This window comes from Tachyglossus aculeatus, chromosome 10 (assembly GCF_015852505.1).
Source record: "Tachyglossus aculeatus isolate mTacAcu1 chromosome 10, mTacAcu1.pri, whole genome shotgun sequence".
Classification (NCBI taxonomy): domain Eukaryota; kingdom Metazoa; phylum Chordata; class Mammalia; order Monotremata; family Tachyglossidae; genus Tachyglossus; species Tachyglossus aculeatus.
In genome coordinates, this window is record NC_052075.1 from 39,742,499 (window position 1) to 39,763,865 (window position 21,367).

At 42.6% G+C, this 21,367-nt stretch overlaps 1 protein-coding gene across 3 annotated transcripts in view; it reads right to left on the reverse strand.

Annotated features, from left to right (window-relative positions):
- Window positions 1-6,598: 6,598 nt before the first annotated feature.
- Window positions 6,599-21,367, reverse strand: part of SLC13A1 (solute carrier family 13 member 1) — an 89,773-nt gene continuing 75,004 nt past the window's right edge. For all 3 annotated transcript variants that reach the window (XM_038752622.1, XM_038752621.1, XM_038752620.1), the window contains 5 exons: window positions 14,582-14,688; window positions 13,643-13,752; window positions 10,259-10,420; window positions 9,154-9,291; window positions 6,599-7,172 (listed from right to left, as the gene is read on the reverse strand). In XM_038752622.1, coding sequence (XP_038608550.1) covers window positions 7,038-7,172; window positions 9,154-9,291; window positions 10,259-10,420; window positions 13,643-13,752; window positions 14,582-14,688 — 652 coding nt within the window. In that variant the 3' untranslated portion in view covers window positions 6,599-7,037. The remainder of the gene's footprint in view (window positions 7,173-9,153; window positions 9,292-10,258; window positions 10,421-13,642; window positions 13,753-14,581; window positions 14,689-21,367) is intronic.

Sequence of the window (21,367 nt, forward strand, 5' to 3'; positions counted from 1 at the left end):
CTGTGTTCTAGTCCACTAGGCCACCAGGACATGAGACCACACTTGTCTTCTAATGAATGCACCTGAATGAGGTTGTCTTGAACTACAGGACTTCTAGTAGGAGCAGATTTTTCTTGCATTTAGTAGCTTTTGAGTAGTTTGCTCTCTGAAGGAAAAAGATTTTGCCTACTTTTTGACACTTCAGCCACAATTGGGGGAAGCAACAACACTTTTGAGTGTTTCCTGGATTACTCTTAGAATTTCCCAATGCTTTGCAGCCACTGAGCTTAATTCCACTGCTGAATAATAATGATGGTATTTGTTAAGTGCTTACTATATGCCAAGCACTGTACTAAGCGCTGGGGTGGGTACAAGCAAATCGAGTTGGATATAGTCCTTGTCCCTTGTGGGGCTCACAGTCTCGACCCCCATTTTACAGATGAGGTAACTGAGATGCATAGAAGTAAAGTGACTTGCTCAAAATCACACAGCAAACAAGTGGCAGAGCTGGGATTAGAAACCATGACCTTCTGACTCCCAGGGCCATGCTCTATCCATTATGGTTGTATATTGCTCAGTTGCTCACAGTTTAGACTGTGAGCCCACTGTTGGGTAGGGACTGTCTCTATATGTTGCCAACTTGTACTTCCCAAGAGCTTAGTACAGTGCTTTGCGCTCAGTAAGCGCTCAATAAATACGATTGATTGATTACTGGATGTGAATTAATTTAGTCTTGCAGATGGATTGAGAAAAACACTACTGGTCTCCTGGCAGTTTCACCTCAATTGACCTGCCCCTTAACCCTTTCCTACCTCCCTTTTCTTTCCAGGCCACTCATTGGTATGCTGGATATCTAAATTCCCTCTTCAACACACCCCCATCCTCACCTTCTAAAGGGGTGACAAGTCAAAGAAAAGTTTGATTTTAGAAAGAGAAATGATTAAATTAACCAACTCTCTGAAAAGAGAAGTGAATTTATAAGGATTTTTCAGGTGAAATGGTTTTTAAAGGGGTTAGGTGCAGATGTAGCATGTAGCATGCCCAATTTCAGTTCTTTTCCTGGGGAGTCAGATTTAATTTAATTTAATTTAATTTAATTATTTATGGTATTTGATAAGCACTTGTTAGGTGTTAAGCACTATTCTAAGCACTGGGTTAGAAACAAGTTTATCTGTTAGATTAACAAGTTAGAAACAAGTTTATCTGATTAGGCACAGTCCTTGTCTACCATGGAGCTGACAGTCTAAGAAGGAGGGAAAGCAGATATTTAATACCCATTTATAAGGATAATGAAACTAAGGCACAGAGAAGTTGTGACTTGTCCAAGGTTACATAGCAAACAATAGACAGACCTAGGATTAGAACTAAGGTCATCTGATTCCCAAGCCTATGTTCTTTCAAATAGGCCATGGTGTTTCTCATCGTAGATTTCATGACAAGGTGTTATTGTGATCTTCCCTCTTCCTGCTCAGGGAAATTGTGAAGACTTTTAGTACCTGTGCCATGGAAATTGAGGAGGGACACAATTGTCCCCTCTCTTAGAAACCTGGGAGTCACTGTGGAAAATGACTATTTCCCGAGACATAGAGGGTAGGGGAGAGGTTCCTAGTCAAATGCTTCATGGGTTAATCCTTTAATTAATCAATCAATTTGTATTTATTCAGTGCTTATTGTGTGCAGAGCACTGTATTAAGTGCTTGGGAGAATACAACAGAGACACTCTCCCTGCCTATGATAAGCTTACAATCCAGAGGACATATTAATATAAATAAATTACTATGTTCATAAGTGCTGTGGGACTGAGGATGGGTGAATAAAGGATTCAAATCTAAGTGCAAAAGTAATGTAGAAGGGAGAAGAGTAGGGGAAATGGGCTTAGAAAAGGAAGGAGTCTTGGAGATGTGGTTTTATCAAGACTGAAGGTGGAAGAGTGATCGTCTGTCATATACGAAGGTCGAGGGAGTTGTAGGCTAGAGGCAGGACAAGGGTGAGGGGTTGGTGGTGACATAGATGAGATCACAGAGAAGTTAAGAGACTTGCCCAAAGTCACACAGCTGACAATTGGTGGAGCTGGGATTTGAACCCATAACCTCTGACTCCAAAGCCCATGCTCTTTCCACTGAGCAATGCTGTATCCCCCAACATGTGTCTTCATGGAAGTCAGAGGTCATGGGTTCTAAAACCGGCTCCACCGCTTGTCAGCTGTGTGACTTTGGGCAAGTCACTTAACTTCTCTGTGCCTCAGTTTCCTCATCTGTAAAATGGGGATTAAGACTGTGAGCCCCACATGGGACAACCTGATTAACTTTTATCTATCTCAGTGCTTAGAACAGTGCTTGGCACATAGTAAGCACTTAACAAATACCATCATAACCTGATTATCATGTATCTGCCCCAGAGCTTAGTATAGTGTCTGGCACACTCTAAGTGCTTAACAAGCTGCGTGGTCTAATGGTTAGAACATGGGCCTGAGAGTCAGAAGGACCTGGATTCTAGTCCCAGCTCCTCCGCTTGTCTGCTGTGTGACCTTGGGCAAGTCACTTCACTTCTCTGTGCCTCAGTTACCTCATCTATAAAATGGGGAATAAGACTATGAGCCCCAAATGGGACATGGACTGTGTTCAGCCTAATTAGCATGCATCTACTCAGTGTTTAGAACAGTGCCTGCACATAGTAAGTGCTTAACAATTAAAAAAAAAATGAATTAACATGAAAAATACAAAGCAGAGTAATAGTAGTAACATTACTGAACACCCACTTCAGTTGGGGCTCCATACTAGGCATTTAGGAATTTCAGAATAAGGATGCAACATGTTCCCTGTCCCTAAGGAGCTTACATTTTAATTAGTACTAGTACTTGCATTCCTTTGAGGAGGAAAGAGATGAGTAGAAAACAGAACTTTGGACACCTTTGAGTAGGGCAGGGAGGCAGCTATCTTTGGGAGAAGCTGGACACCATCTTTCAAAAGGCTGTCCCCCACCATCCAGTGCCCTAAGGTGACAAGCAGAGAAGTGGCAGTGTCATATGAACTCTCAAAAGAATTAGCAGATATGATCCTCAATGCTCCTTTTCCCAAAATAATCATTTGTATGTTGTTTTCTTTGTTTTTAATTATTTTGCTCTTTCATTGTCCTTCACCCTATTGCTTGCCGCCCTCTCATTCTTAGATTGTGAGCCTCTTGTGGGCTAGATGGTATATGAATTATTCATCAATCACTAGTGCTTACTGAGTGCTTACCTGATGCAGAGCACTGTACTCATTTACTTGAGAGAGTACAATAGAGTACAATATCCTTGTACTTCCCCCAGCCCTTAGCAAGTGCTTGGCACACAGAAGGCCTTAGATAAAGATGAAATACATCTACTCAACTATCACCATGAATGAGGCACACTCAGTGTTTGTTTAATGCAGGAGTTGCATTCTTGTGTTAAGGAAAACTCCTGTTTGTAGTACGCACCTGGTCTGACCCCAGGTGCGTGTTGACAAACCTTTTCTTCTGACTCTGCGGCATGCTGCTTCCAAACAGGGTCATTTTTGTTTAACGCCATTTAACAAGAGTTTAATATGTGCCAAGCACTTTACTAAGCACAAGACAATCAGGTTGAACACAGTCCATGTCCCACATGGGGCTCGCAATATTAATCCTCATTTTGCAGATGAGGTAACTGAGGCAGGGAGAAATTAAGTGACTTGCTCAAGGTCACACAGCAGACAAGTGGCAGAGCCAGTATTAGAACCCAGGTCCTGACTGCCAGGCCTGTGCTCTTCCTACTAAGCCCCACTGCTTCCCAGCATGGAAAAACTGCTCCCCGGTGTTATAGGAAAAACATTCCCCAATTCCCTAATGACATTATGATCAAGGTGTTTAGAGAAGACACATGTTGGGGGAGACAGCGTGGCTCAGTGGAAAGAGCACGGGCTTTGGAGTCAGAGGTTATGGGTTCAAATCCCAGCTCCGCCAATTGTCAGCTGTGTGACTTTGGGAAGTCTCTTAACTTCTCTGTGCCTCAGTTACCTCATCTGTAAAATGGGGATTGAGACTGTGAGCGCCCCCGGGACAACCTGATCACCTTGTAACCTCCCCAGTGCTTAGAACAGTGCTTTGCACATAGTAAGTGCTTAATAAATGCCATCATCATTATTATTATGGTAGAACTGAATTTATTCATTCACTCATTCAATCACATTTATTGAGCACTTACTGTGTGCAGAGTGCTGTATTAAGTGTTGAATGGACTGTATGTGAGTCTAATTGTTTCTAATGCACAGTATACCCCATGCAAGCCTGAATATCTAACTAGGAAGTACACGGACAACTTAGACGTGTTTTTGTTAAATGGTATTTTCTTTGTACTCTACTGAAGGCTCTTAAGAAAAATATGTTAAAATCATTCAAGCTTCAGTGTGGGCATTTTTCTTGAGTGTGGATCAAAATTCCTTATTGCAATTGTGAACTATATTTTATTTTCTGATAGTTTGTCCCATACAATACGATGCAGCTGAGATAAACTCAATGACAGCAGAAATAGCAAAAAAATGTAGTAAATTACCTAGATAGCGAATAAATGGGTTGAACTCAATAAGGCAAAATGCATTTGGGAATAGAATGAATGTGAAATATTTTTGAAGATGAGAAACACAAAAAGTTGAAACATTCAGGATTTTTCTGCAAAACTGATTTAATTCCCCATTAAAAATGCTTCACCTTTATACAGAGTATGCATAAATAATTAACATTAAAAATGTACCACATTTTAAAATTCCTCAAAGTATGTTGTAAATACTGTATCAGTCAATCAATAAGATCCTTGTGGTCAGGGACTGTGTCTACCAACTCTGTTATTTTGTAATAATAATAATAATTGTGGTAATTGTTAAATGCTTACTATGTACCAAGCACTGTACTAAGCAGTGGGATAGATATAAGATAATCAGGACCTACTTGGAGCTCACGGTTTAAGTAGGATGGAGAACAGACACTGAATTCCCATTTTGCAGAGGAGGGAACTGAGGACCAGTTATTGTTAGCTGTGCTGCTCTTAGTCATTGTTGTTTCAGGAGTAAAGACAAATAGGAAAATGGAGACATACAAAGGGCTCTGCTGTGTGTAGGGTCTGGGATGAACTGCAGGGGGATGACTGGCCTTCAGCAGCTTCTGGTTCACCTACCCAGTCCACAGATCACCATGGCTCACTGAGTGAGGGCATAGACCCTATTATTTAGCAGCAGCCCCTGAGCCCGTCAGCTACATTTGGACCTTCCAGCCAACACTTGATACATGGTGGCAATAGGCAGGCATCAAAGACTCTAACTGTGGAGCATAAGGGGGGCAGGTGCAAAAACAGCAAAAGGGTCATTGGAGAGGAGGCTTGTGGCAACTGCAGAGGAGTTACGTTGGGGTGGGGCAGAGCAAAGCCTCAGGACTCTGATCGTTGGGTAAATACATAAAAATCAGTGCCTTGGGGTCAGAGTGCAATGCCCTAGAGTTACACACTTGTCTAACAGTTCAGGAAGTAGCACAACCTGATCTCTGAATTTTCGTGTTTCCATGGGTTCACACCCAACTATCAACACAATTGTCTCTGGTATCAGAACAATTACGCCTTTGTTTTAACACGGTTTTTTTGCATTTCACTGACTCCACCACATTAAACACAACTGGAGGGTGATTTTGATTTTTTTTCTAAATGCTGCACTCCCCCCCCCCCCCCACTCTCTCCCAAAACACACAGACACACACACACACAGACACACACACACAAACACACACACACACACCCGCCCACCCTCAATCACCTCAGCTCTGGGTTTAAAGGAGAGCCCCTTCACTAAAAATGACAAAAATTTACCACAACTGTAATTGTTTAGTTCACAAGTCCGTAACCTTAGTGTTATCGTTGACTCATCTTTCTCCACACACATATTCAATGTCATAAATTCTACCAGTTCAACCTTCAAAACATCATAAAAATCCACCCTTTTCTCTCTAAACTGCTACCACATTAGTTCAAGCGTTTAGCCTATCCCGCCTTGATTACTGCATCAGCCTCCTTGCTGACCTCCGTGCCTCCTGTCTCTCCCCATTCCAGTCCATACTTCATTCTGCTACCCAGATCATTTTTCTACAAAAACATTCAGTCCACGTTTTCCCATTCCTCAAGAATCTCCAGGGGTTGCCTTCCATCCCCACATAAAACAGAAACTCCTTACCATCTGCTTTAAAGCACTCAGTCACCTTGCCTCCTCACCTCATTACTCTATTACTACAACCCAGCCCGCACACTTCTCTCCTCTAATGCCAACTTACTCACTGTACCTCGATCTTGTCTATCTGCCTCTGGTCTGGAGCACACTCCCTCTTCATATCCGATAGACAGTTACTCTCCCCACTTTCAAAGTTTTATTGAAGACACATCTCCACCAAGAGACCTTCCCTGACTAAGCCCTTATTTCCTATTCCCCCACTCCTTTCTGCATAACCATGATCTATTCCCTTTATTCACCCCACAGCATTTATGTACATATCTGTAATGTATTTCTTTATATAAATGTCTGTCTCCCCCACTAGACTGTAAGCTCATCGTGGGCAGGAACTGTGCCTGTTATACTGTACTCCCCCAAGCACTTAATATTGTGCTCTTCACACAGTAAGCACTCAATAAATACGATTGATTGATTGAAGATTGCTTCTGTATTACATCTCCAAATTAGCACCAAAACACAAGGTCAAAACACACTTGGAGGATTCTTAATATAACTACCTGTCCAATAATGAGGCGACTGCTCATGTTTTAGTGCATAGCAAGGTACAAGTGACCAGAAGTAAAAAATCATGTACTGCTTTTTAAAACCGAGTTGTTGGTGAAGGAGACCAGGAACCGAGGACAAGGGCCTGGCTGGATCAACTTTGAGTTAAGTAAGGATTCCAGTTGTGAGAGTTCCAATGAGTTCTGCTCCTATTTCTGTCCATCATCTCAGTCCTGGTTGTGATGAGAGTGCTCTGGTGTTCCTCAAAACTTGCTGCAGGCCTTCCCGGAAAGTCACCCAGGTGCAGTATCATGGCCCCGTCTTATTTATAGGATTTGCCCAGCTGGGGAAGTTGTGGAGGTCAAACATGGGCACTGCCCATGTGGTGATGCCAAGCATCACTATGAGAACCCCAATGATATTAACGCCCAATCCAGCTTTTACCTAAAGCAGGAACAAATGTAGTAGTGAATATCTCAAGCAAAAGAAAGAAACAAAATCTACATAGTTTTTATGGTATTTGTTAAGCATTTACTATGTGTCAGGTACCGTACCAAGTGCTATGGTAGATACAGGCTAATTAGATTGGACACAGTCTGTGTCCTACATGGGGTTCACAGTCTTCATCCACATTTTACAGATGAGGTGACTGAGACACCGAGAAGTGAAGTGAGTTGCCCAAGGTCACACAGAAGTCAAATGGAGGAGTTGGATTTAGAATCCAGGTCCATTTGACACCCAGGCCTGTGCTCTATCCAGGTCAGGCTGCTTCTCATCTTGAGAATATAGTTTCAGGATGCCCTATTCTGAATTGCTCAGTTTGCTCACTTATGACCCAGAAACTTGGGGTGAAGGGCTGCATTAAATGAGACAGGAGAATTCCTCTAATTAAAAAGGTTGATGAACTATGCTAGAACAATTTCTTTGCAAGTTGATGAGTTTGACTGATTGATTGATTGACTGCCTCCAGTTGGGACTAAGGCTAAATTGTCTGATCCTAGTGAGCATCATCAATTGCAAATTTAAAAAGTTTGAGCACCTCCCTTGGAATGTCACTCTGGTGATGGGGAAAACCCTCCTAGTTGGGGCAGATCACTCTAATATATCATTTAAAGCTTTCCTGTTTCCTTTTGAGCTGATTCCATTGGTTTTCTTAGCTGGTCACCATCCACTGTATGTCCCATCTTCATGTAGTTGAAGAGCATTATTGCACAACTTCAGCAGTCTTCTTTTAGAGTGGAATAATTTTTTCACCCTTCCACCAACTCTAGACTGTATGCTCTCTGTGTGAAGGGAAGTTGTCTATGACCTTCCCGTTGTTGGTTAGGGATTGTCTCTATCTGTTGCCGAATTGCACTTCCCAAGCGCTAAGTACAGTGCACTGCACAGAGTAAGCACTCAGGCTATGACTGAATGAGTGAATGAATGAACTTTATACTCTTCCAAGCACTTAGTTCAGTGATGGACAAGCAGCAATCACTAAATAAATACCATTGATGATGATGAGGAGGAGGAAGATGATTTTTTCAAGAATCATTTTTCAACTCTACTCCTCTTCTTTGATCTCCTCTGAACCTTATTCAAATTCTCCACATCCCTGAACTGAATACAGCAGAGTCTAGCCAGCCCTAAGATAAAGGTGAGGATGACAACCCATTTCCTACATATTCTACTCCCAAGCATACAAACAGTGCTTAGTGCTCAATGAAAGTCTCTCCTTTAGTTTGTGGTTCACTGGAACCCCTTGAACTTTGAATTCCAGGCTTGCCCCTAGGCAGATGGTTCCTATAATTTAAGTTTTTAACCTTTTTTGTTTATCCTTAGTCCCCCAAGATTTCCCGTTTCCACCCTTAATCGGTTCTAATCTCGCCACCCTGGGAACAAGTAATTAGGGTCAGCTGGGATCTTAGGTAGTCCAGCAGCATATTGTAGTGGATAGAGCATGGGTCTGGGAGTTGGAAGGTCATGGGTTCTAATCCTGGCTCTGCCGCTTGTCTGCTGTGTGGCCTTGGGCAAGTTATTTCACTGCTCTGTGCCTCAGTTATCTCATCTGTAAAATGGGGATTAAGACTGTGAGCCTGATGAGGGACAGAGACTGCACCCAACCTGGTTTGCTTCTATCCACCCCAGTGCTTAGTACAGTGCCTGACACATATTAAGTGCTTAACTAATACCACAATTATTGTTATTATTATTATTATTCACTCCATCCCATCGCATTATATGGCACTCCAGAGCTAATTGCTGGGCTGCTCCACATGGCAGGTACCTCCAAGGTTAGCTCTCTCTGAAAATAACCCCCCAACAAGTTGTGCAGCTCCTTAGCAATGCTTCAGGCAAAATGGTATTTTTTTCTAGTTTATCTCAATTCTAAAGTACAAATAGAACAGTGCTAAGAATAAGAGAATTCCTTACGTTTACTCACCATGTCAGTGACTTTTAGATGGCCATAGGAATAGATAATGGCATTAGGTGGATTTGAAACTGGTAGGAGAAATGCAAAGGAAGTACAGAGAGTTGAAGGTATCAGAATGTAAAGTGGATTCACACCAATAGCTTCAGCCTGTGGGATGAGAGAAACAGAAAGAACAGAAAGATTTTTAGACAAAGTAGTTCCTTTAAGGCAATCTAACTTTATAGACAGAAATCTTCATTTTTGGTGAGTCCTCAAAGATTGACCATTATTGAGCCAGTTTATGAAAGCAGTTTATCCCCTTCATCATATGTACTAAGGCTTAATTTTGGCATTGCTAGGATGAAAGGATGTGGGGGAGAGGGGAGGTAGGGTGGGACTCTCTTTTGTAGCCAGGTCAGGATCGGATGGTCGGGTGTTCAAGAAGGAGATTCCCCATGGCCCTTCTGGGCTCCAGACTTGCTCCTCTCCCCTCTCCACCCCTTGGGCCTGGAGACAGAGCCAAGGTCCCGTCTGGGACAAGCAGGAGGGAGTTCTGGGTCATCCTCCCAATTGTTTCCAAACTGGACCGGAGGAGTCAATGGGCAGATTTTCCTATCAATCAGATGATGGTGAATACTCAACAGACAGATTTACCCACCGATCAGATCCTGCCTAAAGGAACCAATCACAGGAGGGGGCAGGAGGGGCAGATGGTAAACCAATTGTTTTTTCACTGGAAGTATCTAAATAACAAAGGCTTCCCAGAAGCCTATGATTTGCTGTGTGAGCCATAGATTAATAGGCCTGCTAGGTATCTGATAAAATCATCTCGTCAATGAAACAAAATCAACTTATACATGCCACAGTAAAGAACCACAGCAGTACATTCAATTAAAACTTGAATGGGTCACATTTATTTGTTGCAAGATCTTAGCGAGAAAATTGAATTTGAATAGGGAAAGTGTGACAGTAAATTCCCTGAACATCTTGGCAGAACTGACTGGCATTTATTTATTTACCAAGACCTTTTCCTTTTGCTAAAACCCCTGTCAAATGGATTCATTTCTTGCCCTTTTCTTACCTTGGAAAATGCTACCATCATTCTCGTAGTACACGGTGCAAATGAGATACTCACCAGTGGTGCTAATATAGGCATAAGTATAGTAATGGTAGCCGGATTGCTGGCTACTTCTGTCACAGTTGTGACCAACAAACATGAGATCAGGATTATTAGCCATGTTGGTAATGATCCCAGAGGTGTTAACTTGCTGCCTATCCATTTAGAGAGTCCTGACTCCTGTAAAAGGAATAAAATGTTATTAGCAGAATTTAACCTGGATGAAAAAGATACTGTTCAAAAGGCATTAAATTGGTACTCTGGGTCTGATTTAGACAACTCCATTTCTGGGTCAGAGCAGTTGTCCATCGACCCCAGGATTCTGTCTGACAGCGACCCCAAAGATATTTGGGGTTACTAGCTTCACATTAGCTTCTAGACTGTAAGCTCACTTTGTTTAGGGAACTTATCTACCAATTCTGTTGTATTGTAGTGTCCCAAGCACTTGCTCATAGTGTTCTACACAGCAAGTGCTCAATAAATATCATTGATTGATTCACATCCATTCTGGGGTCTTAAAGTACCATCTCTAACATTCCCTTTAGTGTTCCATTCTGGATATCTTGTCTCAATTTATCCAGACTCCTGGAATCTCTTGAGATTTTTGGACAACATAACTCCTCATCCTGTACATTTATGACCTACTTACTGTATGAAAGAAATTCTCCTTCTGTTTGTTTGAACCTACCACCTTCAAAATTCAGTACGGGTCCCCTCTTCCTAGGGATATGGAATTTGGTGAACCAATTTGTCAATTTCAACTTGTGCCTTTCATACTAAAGAGTACTAATCTTCACAGACTTTAAGTGGAAGTTCATTGGCATTTTTCCTAGTGCTTAACACAGTGCACATTCATTCATTCATTCATTCAATCACATTTATTGAGCACTTACTGTGTGCAGAGCACTGTACTAAGGACTTGGGAAGTACAGGTTGGCAACATACAGAGACGGTCCCTACCCAACAACGGGCTCACAGTCTAGAAGGGGGAGACAGACAACAAAACAAAACATGTGGACAGCTGTCAAGTCATCAGAATAAGCAGAGGTAAAGCTAGATGCACAGCATTAACAAAATAAATAGAATAGTAAATATGTACAAGTGAAATAAATAGAGTAATGAACCTGTACAAATATATAAACAGGTGTTGTGGGGAAGGGAAGGAGGTAGGGCTGGGGGGGATGGGGAGGAGGAGAGGAAAAAAGGGGCTCAATCTGGGAAGGTCTCCTGGAGGAGGTGAGCTCTCAGTAGGGCTTTGAAAGGAGGAAGAGAGCTAGCTTGGCAGATGTGTGGAGGGAGGGCATTCCAGGCCAGGGGGAGGACATGCCTGGGGGTCAACGGCAGACAAGCGAGAATGAGGCACAGTGAGGAGGTTAGCGGCAGAGGAGTGAAGGGTGTGGGTTGGGCTGTAGAAGGAGAGAAGGGAGGTGAGGTAGTAGGGGCGAGATTATGGAGAGCCTTGAAGCCGAGAGTGAGGAGTTTTTGCTTGATGAGTAGGTTGACTGGTAGCCACTGGAGATTTTTGAGGAGGGGAGTAACATGTCCAGAGCATTTCTGTAGAAAGATAATCCGGGCAGCAGCATGAAGTATAGACTGAAGTGGGGAGAGACAGGAGGTTGGGAGATCAGAGAGGAGGCTGATGCAGTAATCCAGTCAGTATAGGATGAGAGATTGAACCAGCAAGGTAGTGGTTTGGATGCACAGCTCAGTGTAGGCACTTAACACCAAATACCACAGTCAGTCACACCCTGCAATGATGCAGGGGAGAAGTTCTAAGGATTTCTGATAGTCACTTCAAAAATCAGACACCCCCGGCTCCTGGCCTGAAGTGAGCTCTTTGCCTCGGACTCCTCGTTGCTCCAATTTCCAGGAAAGGACTTCGCTATAGGGTTTATTATTATTTCAGCTGCATGTTGAGTGTCACTGAGGAGAATTTCCATTTCTTTAATTTCCCCAATTTGAAATGCTGAGGGCCTCAACCATCTCAAAGAAACCCAGGAAGAGAGTGAGTTTAGTTCTAAATTCAGCTCATTATAGGCAGGGAACATGTCTGCTAATTCTGCTGCATTGTACTCTTCCAAGTGCTTAGTACAGTGCTCTGTACATAGTAAGTGCTCAATAAATAGCACTGATTAACTGAAACCTATTTCAGACTGAAGCAGACACTTTGGATTGCGCGCTGTGGTGACTAACCTCTTAGTACAGATTTCAGAGTACAATTTTTGATCATTAGAGTTAGTACTGACTTGCTGCTCATGCAGTCCCAAAGTACCCGAGGGTTTTTATGGTATTTGTTAAGTGCTTACTAAGTACCAGGCACTGTATTAAGCACTGGGGTAGATACAAGCTAATCAGATTGGACACAGTCCATATTCCACATGGGGCTAACAGCTTTATTCTCCATTTTACAGATGAGGCAACTGAGGCACAGAAAAGTTAAGTAACTGGCCCAAAGTCACACAGCAGACAAGTAGAACCGGAATTAGAACTCAGATCCTCTGACTCCCAGGCCCCTATTCTTTCCACTAGGCCATGTTGCGTCCAGGGTTAGAAATAAACTGTGAAGGAAAGGAAAACCAAAATCCAGCCCAGGCCACATGGATCCTGCATGTTTCCTGGACTGCAGCTCCCTCTAGACTGTAAGCTCGTTTTGGGCAGGGAATGTGTCTGTTATAGTACTGTATTGCGTTGTACTCTCCCAGGCACTTAGTACAGTCCTTGGCACACAGTAAGCACTCAATGAATATGGCTGATGGATTGTTTGAGTGAATGATGTCAAGCTCACCAGACTGGGGCTTTGGGAACAAGGACTGATTCCAATGGAGAAACCTTTTCCTTCAGCTCTACTAAATTCAAAGCAGGAAAAAGATCTCCCTGGCAACGAGGAACCTAACAATAAAAGGGTTTTATAGCCCATCTCACAGAAAGGGAAATGCTAGAAAATCAACATTTGTGACCACCTTTATTCACAGTGTCAAAGAACTGTTGTATAACGCTTCCCATCTTTGTATAAGGCCACATTTAAAATCATTAGAAGCCACATACATTACATAGGAGGGTTCATAAATACATGTGCATGTGTATATGAAATGGCCTCTATAAAGACTCTGCAGTGTGTCTGATGCACATATATTATTTCATGTATGGAGCTTTTAATTTTTACTGTACTGGATTGTTCCCTTCTGTCAAACCAAAATATCACTAAAAAAAGAGGTATCTTATGCTTCTGCCTTGAAATAATGCTAGACCTCTGAACTCATCTAAGTCTGTGTGTTTTCTAAGAGGTCTGCCTTGTCTGAAATCTACAGCAGAAGAACGACCTTGAAAGAGTTGGAATCTCCTTGGCATTGTTCTTTAGAAAAGTCAGGAGACTGATTCGATATCTTGAACTCCATGTATTACCTCACAGCCGTCCGCCAAGGCAAAGCCACCACCAACAAGAATAACTATGTCCCAGGGCATGAAATTCTGAAATTCTTTCCAGGTAATCAGTGGAGAGTAATCAAAAGCAACTGGAAAAAAAATTAGAAAGAATTCAATAGACTGCCACTTGAAAAATAGCCACCTGACAGGAAAACTTTCTGAGAAACATGTGGGTCATCTCTAAAGTTAACACTGTTTTCATCATCTGAGGCAGTCCCTTTTTCAATTCAATAATAATAATAACAATGTTATTTGTCAAGTGCTTACTATATGCCAAGCACCTCCTACTTAGACTGTGAGCCCCATGTGGGACAGGGACTATGCCTAACTAGATTAACTTGTACCTACCCCTGCACTTAGAACAGTGTTTGACACATAGTAAATGCTTAACATATACCACAATAAAAAAGTATTGTACTAAGTGTTGGGGCAGGTACAAGAGAATCAGGTCCCACATGGGGTTAACAATCTTCAGTAGGCGGTAGAACAGATACTGTAATCTGATTTTTGCAGATGAGGGAACTGAGGCACAAAGAAGTTAAGTGACTTGCCCAAGGTCACCCTGCAAGTAGATGGCAGAGCTGGGATTTGAACTCAGGACCTCTGATGCCCAGACCGGTGTTCTTTCCACTAGGCCAAGCTGCTCCCCAAGTTTCACCTGGAAATTGAATTCTCTAGGCTTGCTGGGGACACTGGTGGAATGAGAGCTCTATTCCTTCTGGGGCTAGAATGAGCTTTGATCTTCACAAAGTGGCTCAGGAGGAGATTGCACACTAAAAGGGGGGAAATCGGTTCAAAATAGCAGCATGGAGAACAGTCCCTAAGGTATTTCCCCACTTCTCGAAGGAAATATTTTGCTGGTAGAATGGACAACTGTAAATACAAAATCACTATAATATGGAATTCATAATACTCAACTGATTTCTCCAGTGGCTGTGGTCTTGGTCAGTCTCTTGGCTGGGATAAGGAAGAAAAGAATGCCCACTATTAAGGCGACTGTTGAATCTGTAGCGTAACCTTTATACCTGAGGGGAAATTACAAGATCTATTTATGGCCTGCAGCATCAAGCTCTTGTCCAAAACACCAATGAATTATGCTAATACCATGGCAGCCTTGGAGCCACAATTAGAGCATGAAATAAAAAATCACTCACCATAACCCTGAACTGTGGACTCCTCCCAAGACTATTCACAACCAATCACAGTACCACATCAAATGGTAAAAAAAATCAGTGTTCCCACCTTTATTCAACTAAGCCTCCTAATAGTAGCAATTGGTATCCACTGGACAAATTAATTCTTTAAAGTTTTATCACTCGCATGTTCAATGTCTATTTTTTTTAACATCCAGATTGTTGACCAAAACATTCAAAAATGAAGTCCTCATTCTAGCATCATCATCACCATCTTCATCCTCGAGGGTATTTTTTGAGGACCTGCTGTGGGCACAGCCCAGCACTCAGCATTTGGGAAAGTCAAACAGAAGAAAACAATCCAGTCCTTGCTTTCAAGGGGCTTAAAATCTAATTCAGCCACTCTCTCATTAATCATTGAGAGTCTTGTACTCACTGACCAAACCTGCATAGGGAACGTGATGATTTGGAAGGGGACTTTTCTAGGGCAAAATTCCATTTGTGATATGTGTCTGCTTGGAATAAAATCTTACCCTCAGTATTTGTTTGAACTTAGTGCTTCTGGTTGGGTTGGAAGCTTCATGTTTTTAGGTCACTCTCTCCCTAAAAATGCTGCCCAGTCCCAAAGGCATTCAACTATTTTCTTTATCCTGGTTTCCTTGCCTTCAAATGTAGCCAGTTCAGAGGTTATCGTCCCTGGAAGGGGGAAGCATTTTTCTATTAGGAACTGATGTTTTCATCATCATGTGTGATTCTTCTTATTCCTCTCTGGTGAGTCAAACAGGCATTTCATAATGAAATTCCTAAAAGTGACATAGTTCATTGTGTGTATCTCTGAAGCTGGAGCATCAGACCTCTCCAAGAAAGATTTCCTGAAAACAAATTTTCAATTTGCTGGATGGCCATCTGCAATGTGAATTGGGTGGTTCTTGTTCTAGTGGCTCAGCTGGATTGTCAGCTTTAGGTTGCCATAGGTAATAAAGAAGCATATCTCTGGGGGAAGAAGGGGAGAAGAACAAGTGGAAGAGGAAGAATGATTGCTCAAAGCTCAGGACTTCAGCACTGTTATCACTGGACCAAACTATAATGAAATACGCAAATCAGAAATGAAGAAGCACATCTTGATGATTTCAAGACTGAATGGTGTAATCCACCAGTGCCCTCAAATTGTCCTTTTGTGTCTTTTGAATTGCACATTGGAACAGTGGTCATCATCCAGACAAAGCATTTTTCTCCAAGCAAGTGTGAGTCCATTGAGAGCTAGAGCAGATTTGATTTTCTTTGGTTATAGCAGCAAAAACAATCCATTATGAGATGAGTCACTCCACTGAAGTAACCAGGGTCTAGAGTGCTCTTTGTGCTGGGTTTCATTTATTTCGATTGCAGTCACTAGCTTTGGAGTTTGCTGAGTTGGTCAGGCACTGTGTAACATGACTGCTTAATATGAAAAGACCCACTTGCTTTCAGTCCAGATCCCAACAGATGGGCTCTAAAGGTTAGGAGGTATCCATAAGACACAGAATTTAGACTGCCCAATTCTGAGGATTCAGTATCTCCAATTTATGACCCCAAATTCTCTATTCCCAAAAGATCCAACAGAATGCTCATTTAAAAAAAACCTTGCTCCATTTGCTCCAGTGAGACAAATCCTGAATATCCCAATACCCATTTTGTTCGAGAATTTTCCTTGGCCTCTTGGATGAAGGCTAGGATGAAGTTCGGCAAATTATTTTAAAAAAAATTGTCCAGTGCCCATTGTTTCTGTATAACCCAGGCCCCACATTAAGGAAAACTCACATGGTACAGTTGACCCTGTGACCTCTGCTATGAACATGTACTCAGTTCCTTCTCACCAACTCAATCTCTGATCCCTTCAACCATCATATTCACCCTCCCATCCTTCCTGATCATTGCCCAAGAGAAGTTTTGCCAACTCATTTTGAAATCTTTCTCTTCCCCTTCACACCATAATAAAAACACTTGTGCCCACCCTCTGGCTGCTCTCTTTAATGGCTCACTCTCCATGACTCCTTCCCCTCTGCTTTCAAACACGCCAATGTATCCTCTATCTTAAAATATCCCTCCCTTAACTCTATCTCCCTCTTACTATTCCTGATCACACTCCTTGAACAAGTTGTTTACTTCCTCTGTGTCCACTTCCTTTCCTCCAACTTCTTCTTGATCCTCTGCAATTTGGTTTCTAAACCTTCCACTTCACTGAAACTGTCCTCTCCAAGTTTACCAATGACCTTCTTCCTGACAAATCCACAGACTCTACTCCCTTCTAATTCTCCTTGACTTCTTAGCTGCTTTTTAAAAAAAATATTTACCAAGTGCTTACTATGTGCCAGGCATTGGAGGCACAGTATCAATTCTCATTTTAGAGTTGAGGTAACTGAGTCACAGAGAAGTTAAGTGACTTGTCCAAGATAAGACTTGTTCTGATAAGTGGCAGAACCACCTTATGATTCCCAGGTCCATGCTATGTCCATTGGGCCTTGCTGCTTCTCACACTGCATTTGACACTGTGGACTACACTCTTGTTCTGGAAACAATATAAAACTTTTGTTTCACTGACACTATCCTTTCCTGGTTCTCCTCCTATCACTCTGTCTGCTCTTTCTAGTAATAGTATCAATAATGACAATGATAATAATAATAACAATATTTGTTAAGCACTTACTGTGTATCAAGCAATGCCTAGGCTCTGGGGTAGATACAAGTTAATCAGTCCCAACACAGTCCCTGTCCCACATTGGGCTCGTAGTCTAAGTAGGAGGGAGAACATGTATTGAATCCCCATTTTACAGATGAGAAAACTGAGGCACACAAAGTGAAGTGACTTGCTCAAGATTATGCAGCAGGTGATAGGTAGAGCTGGGATTAGAACCAGGTCCTCTGAGTCCCAGGCCCAGGTTCTTTCCATTATGCCACGCTGCTTCTTAGGATCACTTACCAGTTCTTCTTCTGCTCCCCAACCCCTAACTGTAGGGAGTCCCTCAAGATTCAGGTCTGAATCCCCTTCTATTCCCCATTTAATAATAATAATATTAATAATAATGGCATTTATTAAGCACTTACTATGTGTAAAGCACTGTTCTAAGCGCTGGGGAGGTTACAAGGTGATCAGGTTGTCCCACGGGAGGCTCACAGTCTTAATCCCCATTTTACAGATGAGGTAACTGAGGCACAGAGAAGTTAAGTGAATTGCCCAAAGTCACACAGCTGACAACTGGTGGAGCCTGGATTTGAACCCCTGACCTCTGACTCCAAAGCCCATGTTCATTTCTACTGAGCCACACCATTTACATTCACTTCCTTGGTGAGTTCATCCACTCAGGGCTTTGACTGTCATTTCTATGTTGATGACTCCCAAATCTACATACATCTCTAGTTCCAACCTCTTCCCTTCTTTGCAAGCTCTCATCCCTTCTGCCTCAGGACATCTCTACTTGGATATCCTACCAACATCTCAAATTCAACATGTCCAAAATGAACTCATCTTCCCTCCAAAACTTTCTCCCCATCAGAACTTTCTTATCACTATTGGCAATACCCTCACCTTCCCTATCTCACAAGCCTGCAACCTTAGCTTTATCTTCAACTCATCTCTCTTCTCCAGTCCTCATATTCAGTTAATCACTAAATATTGCTGATTCTACCTTCACAACATCTCCAGAATTTACTTCACACGGGTTCAATTACTTATTGTATTACATCTCTATTATTGCATCAGCCTCCTCATTGACCTCCCTGCCTCTAGCCTCTCCCCTCTCCAATCCATACTTCACTCTGCTACCTAGATCATTTTTCTAAAAATATTCATTCAATCAGTCGTATTTATTGAGCACTTACTGTGTGCAGAACAATGTACTAAGTGCTTAGGAAAGTACACTACAACAATAAATAGTGACATTCCCTGCCCACAACAAGCTCTCAGTCTAAGGTGGGGGAGACAGACATCAATAGAAGTAAATAAAATTACAGATATGTACCTAAGTGCTTTGGGGTTTGGAGGGGGAAGAGCAAAGGGATAAATAAAATTACAGATATGAACATAATGTACAAGTCTCACCAGTCCTCAAATACCTCTGATGATTGCCTATCTAACCCTAAGCTCTCATTCCCTCCACCTTATTTTCCCTCCCTACTGTGTGTCATCCATTTCCCTCAATCCTACCTCCTATGCATTTATGTATGCCCTCCAATATTTAGCCCCACAGCATTTAAGTACATATACTGGGTTGCTTTCCTGAGCTGTATTGCATTTGAACACCTGCCTCCCTATCAATCAATCAATCAGTTGTATTTATTGAGTGCTTACTGTGTGCAGAGCACTGTACTAAGCGCTTGGGAAGTACAAGTTGGCAACATATAGAGACAGTCCCTACCCAACAGTGGGCTCACAGTCTAGAAGGGGGAGACAGAGAACAAAACCAAACATATTAACAAAATAAAATAAACAGAATAGATATGTACAAGTAAAATAAATAAATAGAGTAATAAATATGTACAAACATATATACATATATACAGGTGCTGTGGGGAAGGGAAGGAGGTAAGACGGGGGGATAGAGAGGGGAACGAGGGGGAGAGGAAGGAGGGGGCTCAGTCTGGGAAGGCCTCCTGGAGGAGGTGAGCTCTCAGTAGGGCCTTGAAGGGAGGAAGAGAGCTAGCTTGGCGGATGTGGGGAGGGAGGGCATTCCAGGCCAGGGGGATGACGTGGGCCGGGGGTCGATGGCGGGACAGGCTAGAACGAGGCAAGGTGAGGAGATTAGAGGCAGAGGAGTGGAGGGTGTGGGCTGGGCTGTAGAAGGAGAGAAGGGAGGTGAGGTAGGAGGGGGCGAGGTGATGGAGAGCCTTGAAGCCAAGGGTAAGGAGTTTCTGCCTGATGCGCAGATTGATTGGTAGCCACTGGAGATTTTTGAGGAGGGGAGTAAAATGCCCAGAGCGTTTCTGGTCAGAGACAATCTGGGCAGTGGCATGAAGTATGGATTGAAGTGGGGAGAGACACGAGGATGGGAGATCAGAGAGGAGGCTGATGCAGTAGTCCAGACGGGGTAGGTTGAGAGCTTGAACGAGCAGGGTAGCAGTTTGGATGGAGAGGAAAGGGTGGATCTTGGCAATGTTGCGGAGCTGAGAAAGGCAGGTTTTGGTGACGGCTTGGATGTGAGGGGTGAATGAGAGAGCGGAGTCGAGGATGATACCAAGTTTGTGGGCTTGTGAGACGGGAAGGATGGTAGTGCCATCAACAGTGATGGGAAAGTCAGGGAGAGGGCAGGGGATTGTGTTTCTCACAGAGTAAATGTTCAATAGAGAAGCAGTGTGACCTAGTAGATAGAGCATGGTCCTGGGAGTGAAAAGAACCTGGGTTCGTAACCCGGCTCCACCACTTGTCTGCTGTGTGTGACTTTAGTCAAATCGCTGTGCCTCATTCACCTCATGTGCAAAATGAGGATTAAGACTGTGAGCCCCATGTGGGACATGGACTGCAGATTATCTTGTAATCTGATTATCTTGAATCTGTCTCAGCACTTAGTATGGTGCCTGGCACACAGTAAGCATTTAATAAATACCATTAAATATACCATTGATTGTTTGATTGATTTTTCCCAACACGGCATCATGTTGAATCCAGACAGATGTGATTTGTTGGAAGTGTTACTTGGCAACTGAGATGACTTTCTCAGAATGCATCATTGTGGTTGGCTTATTGCAGACTCAAGAATCACCAGGCTGCACCTGTTAGAAGAACTTTCCCTAATTCTGCCACTTCATACCATCCAAAGCTCAGACTGAAATCAAGCACTGTGGAAGATGTGACTGCAATGAATTTACAGATTATTCATTGATCCCTGCCACACTTTTCAAATCATACTCTCTTTCTCTCACCACTTACCCTGCTTCCCATATCACTATGTTCACAAACATAGATTCCTATTAAAGGTGATATGAAGGAGAGGTAGAGTGGGTTGAATTTCTCATTAGGCCTGTTGCTCAATTCTCATTAGACCAGTCCTTATTTCTTTCAGACTCTGGTATGTAAGCCCATGCTAAATTGCCTATTATTTTTGATCATCTAGAGCTGATCAGACTCCTCAGTGAACCTCTTTCAAAAAAAAGGCCTTGAGCCCTGGTGTGGTGCTTATTTTCAAGGGCAGATCTTTGGAAAAAAGCTTATGTCTTGAAAAGGAAAAAGGAAACCAAAATATTTTGAAGTCTCTAGGTGTTCCATTTCCACAAAGATTTTCCCCTAGATTATAAACTCTTCAAGGGCAGTGTTTGTGTCTTATATATTCATAGTACACTCCAAGTGCCTAAAACAATGCTTTGCATACAGTTGTTCCTCAGTACACTGTTTTGCAGACAGTAGGTATTCAGTACAAGTGCTCTGCTCAGAACAGATACTCACTAGAGTGCTTAGCTCAAAGTAGGTGCTCAGTTCAATGCTCTGACACAGTAGGTGCTTAGTACAGTGCTTGGTATACAGCAGGGGCTTAGGCAGCACTGGGAACTGGAGGTGTTCAGTACAGTGCTCTGCACACAGTAGGTGCCAAGTAGAATGCTCTGC